We start from the raw sequence: 11,397 nt of genomic DNA, 5'->3' as shown, positions 1-11,397 counted from the left end.
CCCCCCCCTTTTCCCCCCCCTTTTTTTTGTTTTTTTTTTTTTTTTGTTTTTTTTTTTTTTTTTTTTTTTTTTTTTTTTTAAACTTCAATGTTTTGTCACAAACCTCCAAGGCCTTCACATGACATCTGGATCAATGTTATTAATTTAAAGCCAGACGGGCGTCTAATGAGGCAACATCTGGAGACCATCGGCTGCACTGATTTTAATTTAGGGGTATTAAAGCAATGAGGTTCATAAAATTATGTCATTTTTTACACATTTGTTATGTGGGGGGGAAAAAATTAAACCATGTATATAATATTTGTTCTTCAAAATGCTGAATTATTTTGTGTTTTAATATCGTTATCTAAAACCCCAGTGTGGTTTTCAACATGACAAAGCCGCTGTAGCTCGGATGTAACAAGACAAGATCCGTGCTCCTGTTGGTGTGGTGGAAAGGTCAGCGCCCTGCAGATCCTGGAGCATTTTCAGCAGTAAATTGATCAGCGGATTAAGTGGTTTGCAAAGCTCGTCATCAGAGGCTGCAGTTTGTGCACATAATTGCCAGATATGTTGTGTAAAATCGATACTCGCACAGAAGGGGGAGGTGGGTGTTTTCTCCCCTTCTGCAACAACAACAACCGTCACCTCGGGAAGATGATTCAGTCCGACTCGAAGTAAACGATTAAAACTCTTAAAAATAAAAATAAAAACGTCCTGCTGCTCTCTCCGGAAATCTCACCCCTCCCGGGCTGTGTGAAGACACTTGTCACACGAAAATGGCAACATCGCCTGTTGTCATCATGGCAAAGCTGCCAAGAAATGAAAACACTCTGAGGTTTGCAGTCAATCAGAATCAGCTGGAGCTTTTACTCTGCAGCGTGGAGTGAGCGCTCTCTGTAATTACAACATCTCACTGCTAAAAAGCCTGCTCGTTTCTGTTTCCTTCTCGTTCACACTGGGGCTCTGTTTCACTCTCTCAGGTCACTCCGACGTGTCCATGGCGGAGAGCACCATGTCTCCGGAGGAGATCGAGGTGGAGATGGCTCGCATCCAGCGCCTGCGGGAGGTCCTGGTGCGCAGGGAGTCGGAGCTGCGCTTCATGTGAGTGTGACTGACTCCTCCGTGCCCGTTTCACGCCGATGCAAGCGGAATATGTGACGAGAGAGCTAATCGGTGAAGTGGCATCACGCTTCCTGCGGGCGGTCGATCGGCAGGGCTGATGATGAGCTTCATCTCGTCGCAGTGAGACTTTTGGGAGGATTTCAGATGCTGCTTTTACGAGTTCAGACACTCTGTGCACTGGGCGTTTGAGAGCGTCCATTGATTATTCAGCAGGCTGAGCAGCATAACTCCGCCAGCAGACGAATGAGTCACTGTGATGAAGCTGCTGGCTCCTCATCAACCCGCGGCTTCACGGATTATCAGTTTTCCGGAGGGAGTCTAAAACTGTTTCCTTACACAGTCTGAGCTGCTTCTAACTTGTCTTGGGATGTTGCTTCAGAATATCCACATACTATCTTTCCTCGTGATACCATAGAGGAGAGGAGTTAGGAGTTGAGCAGTGCTGAAGATGACAGCTTCCAAAAATAATAATTGTCAGGGGAAAAGTGTGACAATCTGGTTGAAGATGAGGGCAGTGAGGGTGAAACGACAAACACAGGCATCTTTAGTGCAGTACAAGATTTCGACCTTTTTGTTTCTTAATGTTCCTCTTATGACAAAAATAATAGAACCACCACCAGAATTTATTCTGTTGTGAGTTATGAGGACCTCTGACTCTTCATCCAACTCTCTGTTTCTGGGGGTTTATCTATGTTTGTTTCTGACTGTACAATAACAATTTAAAGGGCAAAACAGAAATATCACCCCAAATCCAGTCTGCGGCGATGGCAATAAGCAAGTTAAAAAGGGTTCAAATGAGGCTGAATTCATTTTAAAGTGTGTGGAAATGATAAGACAGGCAAAGCTCACACACGGTGCAGTAACAACCTCTTTACCTGCAGCCAATATCACATTTATTTGTGCTGAACTATAAAGATCAAAAACTAAATCATGATGAATGATTGAGCTTTGTTGACGATGTTCGTACCTCCAGCCTTCGTCAGGTCTGCTGCATCTGCTAACCTCTCGGTTTGCAGCGGCAAGACGTCACACACGCTCGGTGTGGACGTCAACGTACGGAAGTGGCCGGGATCCACGGATAGCACTTAGAGGGCGAAACACAAGGCAACACAAGCGAGGAAACACAGGGAAAGAAGGGAGGGAGGTGTTAAGCAGAGTGACAGTAAGAAGACGAAGAAGAAGAGGAGGAGGAGGAGGGAGGGTTTGGATGAGTCATAGGCCTGATCTGTCGTGGAGTGAAACAGATCTGTGGACGATGTCAGAGACGGGAGGGATTCAGGCGGGAATTGGACCAGTAAAGAGTTCTCCAGAGAGATGAGTTATGTTGGTGCATCTTTCTTCATCATGTTTATGGTTTGTGACAGATGCCTGAGGCCGACTCAAGCCTGGTTTGGTAACATCTGACAGACTGTTTAAACATCAGAGTGCAAACAACCAGCCTCCGTCAGTCGATTTACGCTTTCGTAGAGAAATGAAGTTGTGAAGCAAAAAAAAAAAAAAAAAAAACATAAAAATTGTTGGGAAGACCCGTTGGAGAGTAATTTATCCAGAACGCAACTTTGCTGCTTGATTTAAAATGTGACGTTTTTGCTTTTTTGTTGAACCTATAAACATAATTTCTTTTATGACAGGATATTTTGCGGACCATAATCCTGTCTGACAAATCTTCTCCTTTGCATCTTTCAGTACCTCTGCCTGCTTTTGCTTTTTTTTTTTCCCCCCCAGCATCCTCTAAACAAAACAAGCCTCTCCGACAGCTTAGTCTGATTTCCAAAATAAATTGAGCTAATAATATGAGAAGCCCTTTAATCTGATGGAGGCCATTGATCCATTGTTCTGTTTCTCTTTATTTTCTGTTTGTATCTCAGGATGGATGACATTCAGCTCTGCAAAGACATCATGAGCCTAAAGCAGGAGCTGAGACAGATTGTTTCAGTACCAGGTACGGTGGTGTATGTTCTGCTGCGCACCGGTACGAAAAATATTTCATTTTATGTGAACAGGACCGAGTGTATGTACATCGCATATATTTTCACCTGGATCCAATTTGGCAGAATGCAGATAAAAATTGCTTTGTTTTGATTGATAAAATAACAATTAGGCACCCAATTGTTACATTACAGCAGAGGTTCCCAAACTGTGGGGCGCCCGTGTCATTGCAGGGGGGGCGCGGGAAGCCGTCTGGATGAAAATAAAACAAAACATAAACACTGTATGCGCTGTGTTTTTACCTTAGAATGGCCAACTCTCTGTTATTCCTATGTCAATTTGATACAGTAGAGGCATCCAAACTTTTCATATTTGTGTCCTCTGTCACTTTTATCAGCAGTTAAAACTGTTTAATCCATTGTTAACATGTGGTAACCTGTTTTCCGAGCCGCCTTTAAACGCAACATGAGCGCTACGGCGCTGGGTTTCCACCTGTGAAGGAGACCTGCTGCTGCTGGGCGGAGCTACGTAGGTTTGTGTTAGAATCACCGCAACAAACCAGCAAAACGCAAAGAACTTTTCACAGTTTTTCCCTCCAAACTAACCGACTGAGGTGAGTAAAGCTGCAGGTAATGTTAGCTAAAAGATGACTAGCTAATATCAATGCAGCACCTTAAGCTTAACAAGTACCTTGTAGGCTACCGATGTTGGTGTCTATTTTCAGCCCCCGGCACATGCGTCGTTTCAACCAGACAGCCATTTGTAATCCATAGGGGGGACGCAGAAAATGTTTGGAAACCACTGCATTAAAGAATGTTTTATTTCTAGGGGCCACATATAAACTTCTGATGAGGGCCTTGAGTTTGACATGTTTGTTTTTTCCTGCTGATAAAAATTTATCAGAGCGCATACGTCAGAAGCAGCCAGACAGCAGCCTGCTAGATAAAATTCACGTAATCGAACGTAATCGTAACGACAGTAAAAACTCTAATGGAGGCATAACTCTACAGCCTTGTGATGCGCATCCTGAGCGTGGTAAAGTTCTTCTCTGACGTCAGCAGCGTCTCCCATAGTAACACGAAGCAGCGAGTGGAGATTAAACCTGGCAACAGCGGGAGCCTGATGGAGAATGTACATCTTGTTTCATTGTATGTCTGCGTCTGTGTGTGTGTGTGTGTGTGTGAGGTGGAGAGGAGGTGGTGGTGTCATGTTCAAGGACGCACATGACAATTTTATTTTAAAGCTGGGAGAGAAAATAAGTGGATCACCTGACAACCTGTAGACATCTGCTGCTGTCACGATGGGATGTTTGTGTTTATCAGTGAAAAATAAGAACATCGCCTTGGCTTGCTTAGTCTTTACTTTCTTGTGTTTCTTGATAAGTAAAGTCTAAAACATTTCATTAGCATCATATCCTGCTGAAAATGGGCCTAATTGCTGAGCTTGTTGACACATAGTAGTAAAATGTTTGCTTCCTGAATGTCCCAGCTCATTAAAACCAACACAGAGGTCAAATCCCCCCACCCCCCAATCTCCCTCCGTTTCTTCTTTTGGACCCACTTCTCAGTGGATCTGCTCATGTTCTGTTGATCATTATCATCCCGGTCACTCAGGCAGATGGCCTGACACAACGCACACTGCTCTCTCTCTCTCTGCTGCAGGATCTGATCCCAACCACCTCAAGTACACAGAACCAGAGCAGCTTTATTTCTGCCACGGTTGCCATGGCTCTGTCCTCCCGAAAAGATTTCTGCGGCCGTCTCTCTGAGCGAGAGCTGCGTTTCAGATTTATCTGCAAAGTAAAGAGCGGGTCACATCCGATGTGCAGCCAGCCTTGTGATGAATTCGTCTTTTTTAACTGAGGCAGGGATAACGTCACTGTCCAGCTGAAAGATTTTGTCTGAAGCAAAGTCCCACTTATGGACAACTCTGCCGATAGCCATGAAAGTGAAACAAAAAATACATGTTGCAGTATTTCAGCGGCAGATGGAGCCACTGGAGGGCCTCTCCAGTTCTTCCAGCTCAGGACGACGAGGGCCGCCCCTAATCCCTGAGTTCTGCCCCGTTCAGGTTGTTCTGCCCTCACGGGGGCAGTCACTGAAGTTGCAATGCCCCACTTTCACTCCCAGACAGGACAACGAGCCGAGGTGTGCAGATGGCTCATTTTATTTCCCTTCCCCCCCGCCCCATCCCGAGACAACCTGCCTATTCAGCTGCAAGCATGCACACATGCATGTTCATATGATACAGTACGCAGCTCTGGTTTTTGCACTGATGCGTGAAGGTCAGACAATTCTTTCTAAAGCTCTCTGGTATTTCTATAATGAAGTTAGTGCTTTATTTGCCATGAATAGCAAAGAGAGAGTTAAGGATCTATTTGTGATTTTGGGATTTAGGAAATTGTGTCTTTGTAGTCTGTACTGTTATTAATGCTTTTTTTATTTTATTTTATTTTTTTACTTTTTTTTTGTCATTTGCCAAAAGAGAAAGAAAAGAACAAGAAACACAAGCAGCGGGAGGAGGAGCTGATCCTAAAGATCCATAAACTGGTGCAGAAAAGGGATTTCCTGGTGGACGACGCCGAGGTGGAGAGATTAAGGTACCACCTGCATGACGGGCAGAGTTAATATCCGGGATTTTGTTTCTTAGTGCAGCTGTGCCCGAGCGTTTCATACAGACATGCGATACACACACACACACACACACACACGGTGCCAGAGAAACAAAGCAAATGAGATGGACGAGTCTGAATATTATTCGCCTTTTCAGAAGTGAAATAACTAGTTTTCCATCAATATTAAGGAACTATTGACTTAAAAGAAGCGCTTGTCTTACTCAAATGTTAGTTTCGTCTCATTTGCACTAGAAACTAGACCAAAAAGACTTGGTAAGATTTTATGTTTTTTTGCTGTCTACTATTCGCTTGAGTGACTTCATTCAGAAAAATGTTGTTTTGAAGTGATGCTGCTCTCTCTCAACCCACCTCTGGAAAAAAAGAAAAAAAAAAAAGAAAAGAAAAACTGTCAGAAACTGAGTGAGTTTGGATTTTGTCTTTCAGAGTAATTGATTTAGTCGACAAGGCCAAAGCTTTAATACGGGTTCTGTTTGGTCTGGTCGGATAACTGCTGATGTTTATTGAGCTGCATTAGAGATGTGATCGTTCATCAGGGAGAAGGAGGAGGACAAGGAGATGGCCGAGTTCCTCCGGCTGAAGCTGCGGCCTCTGGAGCAGAAACTCAAAGCCACGCCGAGTGAGTCAGAGCTTCAAAACTCACCCTCAGAGACGGAAACTAGCCGCACACACACACACAAAAAATAAATCTCTGTCCTTTAATTTCATTCCAGATTCCCAAAAGCCCAAGCGACAGATCCCAGAACCGCCTCCCAACAAACCCTTCATCACCAAGTCGGGGGCGGCCATCATCAAGGACTGCTGCGGAGTCGCCCAGTGTGCTGTAATGTAACCGACCTCCTTATTGACGGTCGCTACTCTCATGTCACATGACCCAGTCACTTCCTGTTTCTCAGAGAACCACAGACAGCAGCACTCGCCCTTGAGCCCGTTCAGGAATCAGACCCATTCCCCAGCTGCGGCCGCGTGGGAACTGATCCCTGATCAGCGCTCAAGGTGTGAGGTGTTTTACAGCGGGAGCGCATCTCTACCGGGGCTGTACATGAACTAAGCAGAGCTGTAAATAGAATCCGATAGCCGTGTGGTTGATGTATTCATGCAGAAGCAGGTCAGGTCCTTCCTGTACGTCGCATTCCTTTTAAGGCGAGGATGCGTCCGACTGGACGAATAAGGCCTCAAAAGCACAAAACCCACCGCGTCAGTAATTAGCGGGGTTCTCTGACATGAACACGAAGCCTCTCATTGTGTCATTTAGGACAACAGTTCTCATTCATAAGCTATTACTATTCTGTTGTTGTTCTGATGAGCAAATTTGGTCCATTAATTGGGTTCATGTTCAAAGGTCGGGTTGCAGTGGATGCTTTTGTGGATAAAAATGTTTAGAAATAACTAATCTCATGCCGATTTAAAACACTTTCACCACTTCAAATGCTGCTGCAAACCGCTGATCCAAGTCAGACTTGATTTCAGTCATTTTGATGAGCTTCCAAAGACTTCCTCTACGAACGCCGAGGTCAGACAGTCGTAAACATTCGTTCAGATATCTTTACCTGGAGATTATTAGTCGTTTCTCTCATCTTGATGTTGAAAATCTCATTTTCTAACAACAAATGTTTTACCTCCTTGTGGTAGGGTTGCGTTCATCATGCGCGCTTTAGTTCTTTCCCTGGTTTATCACACCTGAATCAGGTCAGATATAGCAGCACACACCTTTAAAACGTTTGTATCTTTTCTCGATAGTCTTGGCCATCATGGGCGCAGTTGGAGATTTTTTGGTTGTGCAGGTTTTCTTGTCACGTTTTCTCCTTTTGTGGATTCCGGCTCTCAATGGGGTCCCAAAGTTTTAGAAAAGTCTCCATGGCCCTTACCAGACAGATGTCTGCTTGACTGTTAGGATAAAAAAAAAATTCCCAACAATCTGGCATAGATCAGATAACGGACACCTCCGTTTTCTGATGAACCTCTCAGTTTGGTTTCTGATCAAAGATGAGAATCCACTGAAGTGAGGCAGGGGCCCTCCTGCTCTCTGGGATTTTATTTTACGTTTCCACAGAGGGGAGAGAAAAAAAAATAAAAAATCAGGTGGAGAACGCTGACTGGCATGAAGTCTGATGTCACTTTTATTCTTTAACGTTACTCCGAATCACAGTTCGACGCTTGTAAAATGCATCCACTGTAATCATTGGTCATGCTTCCTCATTCTGCAGGGTCACCTACAGACGCCATCAACAACCTGGACATAACGGACAGTACGACCTCACTTGTGGTGATCATAAACCCTCGAAAACAAATTGCATCCTTTAAATTTAACCTTGCATTTCTGTGATAAACACCAGGAAAGGAATGAAGCCCCTTTTTAATGCCTCCAATAAACCGTGTGTGCTTGAGTGTATTTAGGACTTTAGTGACTCGCGTCAAGAAAACTGTTGATCTCTTATCACTTCTTTCTTCTGATAACTTGGCGTCCTGTAAGTGTAGTGACTTTATAAAAGTTCTGCTGTTTAAAAAAAAACCCAAATATGCAGAAAATAAGCTGAAAACACGTGTAAATATGTTTCAATAAAGAGCATCTTTCAAGAACGAACCGCGTCATGTTTGCCCTCTGCAAGTACAGCTACCTTTGCAATGAGAATGCTATTAAAATGTCAACTTATTTTGCTCAGTTCAAATTGTTTTTTTGGGTGTCGAGCTTATTCTGTGGTTAACCTGGATGATTCCACCCAATAAAACACAAAACATTCAGGTTCTTAGAAGTGGAATGCATAAAAATTAACTTCTAAAAGGCTCAATACCGAAATGTTATGGCCTAATTTTTATTAGTATCGGCAATAAAAATTGGTGATACCAATTGCCAGCAATAATTGACATCACCAAGGTTTAATTACCTCACAATTGAACTTTATCAGATATTGTATTAATAAAGTGAACATTGGGTTTTCATTTTCTTTTCAGCCATAAATCATCAAAATGAACTCAAACATTTACAATACATCCATCTGCATGACTTCACAAGCCCCAGTAACTAAACTGCTTGAATAAACTTAATATTCTCATTTATTAAGATGCACCTGCAACACAAGTCACACACACACAAACAACAGATGCTTGTGAATTTTATTAATCGATTCTTTTTGGTCACTTCAACATCATTTGACTGTTGCAACAGTGTTGGTGCAGCAAGGCAGTAAAAACTGTGACTGAAGGGACAGACGACTGCAGACACAATGAATCACTGAGGTAAACAAAACACTCGTGGCAACATAAAGCTTTAAGGAAACGGTCGAATAAATAAAGTTCCTTAAAATCTTTTGGAGAATAACTATGAGGAAATTCAACACATGAACTCATTTTAAATCCCTTCTCAAACAGGTATTTCAGCAACTAAAACTATGCAGAAGTGCATATTCCAACAGGTACAGCAGGTTCTCGGTGATCCAACTGAATCGAGGACTCATTAAAATGGAGTTAGTTGTCACTGTAGTTCAAACAAAAGAGGAAAAAAAATATATATATATTTGTAGATATTCGCTGATCTGTTTAATCTGCTTTTGTGTCATTAATTTCAAATGATTACTTTGAACTGATGATTCCTTCAGCTGGTCACTAAAACAGTGCAAAAAGAAAGGAGCAACAAGAGCCACTTTTTAAAAAACTGATTTGTGCAAGATGGAGCTCATCAACACCGAGTAAAAAGAAACCTTAAACAGACTAAACCCAGTATCAAGGCGAACAAGCTTCCTACATGGGCTTTGACCCAATCCCTAAAGGTTTACAGCAAGCAGCAGCTTCGACTTCAGTTACAGGTTTGTGCCAAACTTCTCACACACACACACACACACACACACACACACACACACACACACGTAGCCGACGTCTGGAGATGTTTCGGCAGCCAGCAGCCGATGGGCAAAACGAAGAAAGAAAGAGAAATCAGAGACCACCACGCACCTGCAGGTTAAAAACTACTCCGCCTGAGAGGGAGGAACGATGGCACCGCGTTTCAGCGCCGTGGCAAATACAAGCCATTGTAAAAGCCCGGCAGACCCCAGAGAGCGGCGGAGGGGCCCCCCTCTGTGAGTGCAGGAGGCTTCTCAGGGCCCCCCCACACTCCGAAATCCATCCACTCCCGCCCCCACCACGCTTCCTCTAAAACATAGTCACCGTGCCGTTAAAAATCAAAAACTCAGGACGGTGTGCTGTCCTCTAAACACTCCGCCTCTGATTCAGCGCCCACTAGTGGCAAAGGTTAACTCATGAAACCTTCACGGGGGCAGCTGCTGGGCGAGACCGCGGTAGAAAAATCAATGACCGACCTGAAACTACATGTCTTCTCCTCATCTGCCCCTTGCATAAACTCAATTATGCAACATGTCGCACATTTCACTCCATCCTCTTCAGTGTACACCACACACAAACACACACACACACAGAGAGAAACAGATTAAAGACAAACATTCAGAGCAGCTGGCTGCAGATTACCGGCTTTGTGTCGTTTAGGATCTACCATCACGTTTAGGCCCAAGCTCCTTCACAGATGAACACAGACTCCGCAAAAACTTTGGAAGGAACTAAACAAAACAAAAAAAAACACTGCAGAGACATTGCAGGGGAGTGTACAGAGGCCAACTACTTTAAAAATCAGAAATAATTCATCGGCCAGCGACTCTTCAGCTGGATTGCTCATTATAACCAACCAAAGACTAAGCTCCAAAAGGTCGAAACTAGGGTTTCAAAAAGAAAGTTTCTGTTTTTGGCAGGGAGCAAAGAAGGAACCGTGAATGTTTCACTGATGAATCCCAATGCAGTTTTTATAAACTGAAAACCGTACAGTGAAAACTAACTCAGTTTTTACAACTCCGAGTTCCTCAACACGTCGACCATGGCTCAGAACTGCAGGCGCCCTCTGAGAAACGGCCGCTCCTGGGATGAAAACGAGGACACAGCAGATCAGCTTGTAAATCAAAGAATTGCAGAAAGTCTGCAAAAACCAGATCAGCTAGGTGAACTTTAATGAAACGTTGTGACGAAAAGCTTGCCGAGGAGGAGGAAACGGAAACGCAACAGCCTGTCGCCGTGTCGAAGGTAGGCATCTGTTTGGAGCTGGTCAACTCTTCCATTTAGAGTTACACTGACGAGTGTGTGTGTGTGTGTTGAAGTGGAAGCAAATGAGTGGATCAGAGGCCTTCTGTGAAGGAGAAGTTGGCAGCTAGTTTAAATCTGCTGCGGGAAGCTCTCCTGCCAGGACTGTCCATGGACAAAATGTTCTTCCCTTCAGGGAGCGACGGTGAAGCGTCTGAACCGCCGCGCCGCTCTGCCGGATCAGACGGCCCATCTGCTGCTGCCTCCTCTACGGATTCCAGCTCTGAGATTCAGAAAAACAAAAAACAAATGGAAAGTGTGCAGCGTTTATATCTTGAAGGGCACCAAGCAGGTTTAAATTACTGAGCAAGGTCCGACCTGTTGGTGGCTGCGGAGGTGGAGTTCTCTCAAAATCAATCAGGTCCATTTGCTGCAGGAGAACAGGGTCAGGATGGAGCTGAGGTGACGGCAGGCAGGATGGCACGGGACCGCACAACAGGTCAACGGGCGAGGCTAGTCGGAGTAACTCCGAGTCGGCGTCACAACCTGGCAGCCGGAAAAAAAAAAAAAAAAAAAAAAAAAAAAAAAAAAAAAAAAAAATAAAAGAAAAAAAAAAAAAATTTTAGAGGTTTAAAAAAAAATAAAACAAATTT

General features: G+C 43.9%; 2 protein-coding genes across 7 annotated transcripts in view; one reads left to right on the top strand and one right to left on the bottom strand.

Annotated features, from left to right (window-relative positions):
- bmerb1 (bMERB domain containing 1) overlaps positions 1-8,177 on the top strand; it is a 15,104-nt gene extending 6,927 nt beyond the window's left edge. Inside the window, exons 2-6 of the mRNA XM_015026494.1 lie at positions 963-1,083; positions 2,973-3,046; positions 5,518-5,632; positions 6,202-6,284; positions 6,379-8,177. Of these exons, the coding sequence (XP_014881980.1) occupies positions 963-1,083; positions 2,973-3,046; positions 5,518-5,632; positions 6,202-6,284; positions 6,379-6,497 (512 nt within the window). The 3' untranslated portion in view covers positions 6,498-8,177. The remainder of the gene's footprint in view (positions 1-962; positions 1,084-2,972; positions 3,047-5,517; positions 5,633-6,201; positions 6,285-6,378) is intronic.
- Positions 8,178-8,765: 588 nt separating this feature from the next.
- marf1 (meiosis regulator and mRNA stability factor 1) overlaps positions 8,766-11,397 on the bottom strand; it is a 25,448-nt gene continuing 22,816 nt past the window's right edge. For all 6 annotated transcript variants that reach the window (XM_015026442.1, XM_015026475.1, XM_015026469.1 and 3 more), the window contains 2 exons: positions 11,123-11,290; positions 8,766-11,027 (listed from right to left, as the gene is read on the bottom strand). In XM_015026442.1, the coding sequence (XP_014881928.1) occupies positions 10,840-11,027; positions 11,123-11,290 (356 nt within the window). In that variant the 3' untranslated portion in view covers positions 8,766-10,839. The remainder of the gene's footprint in view (positions 11,028-11,122; positions 11,291-11,397) is intronic.

The sequence above is a fragment of the Poecilia latipinna genome, unplaced genomic scaffold, assembly GCF_001443285.1.
Source record: "Poecilia latipinna isolate Pla-1442-1.1 unplaced genomic scaffold, P_latipinna-1.0 Scaffold98, whole genome shotgun sequence".
In the NCBI taxonomy this organism is placed as follows: domain Eukaryota; kingdom Metazoa; phylum Chordata; class Actinopteri; order Cyprinodontiformes; family Poeciliidae; genus Poecilia; species Poecilia latipinna.
This window is presented reverse-complemented; position numbering and strand designations above follow the sequence as displayed.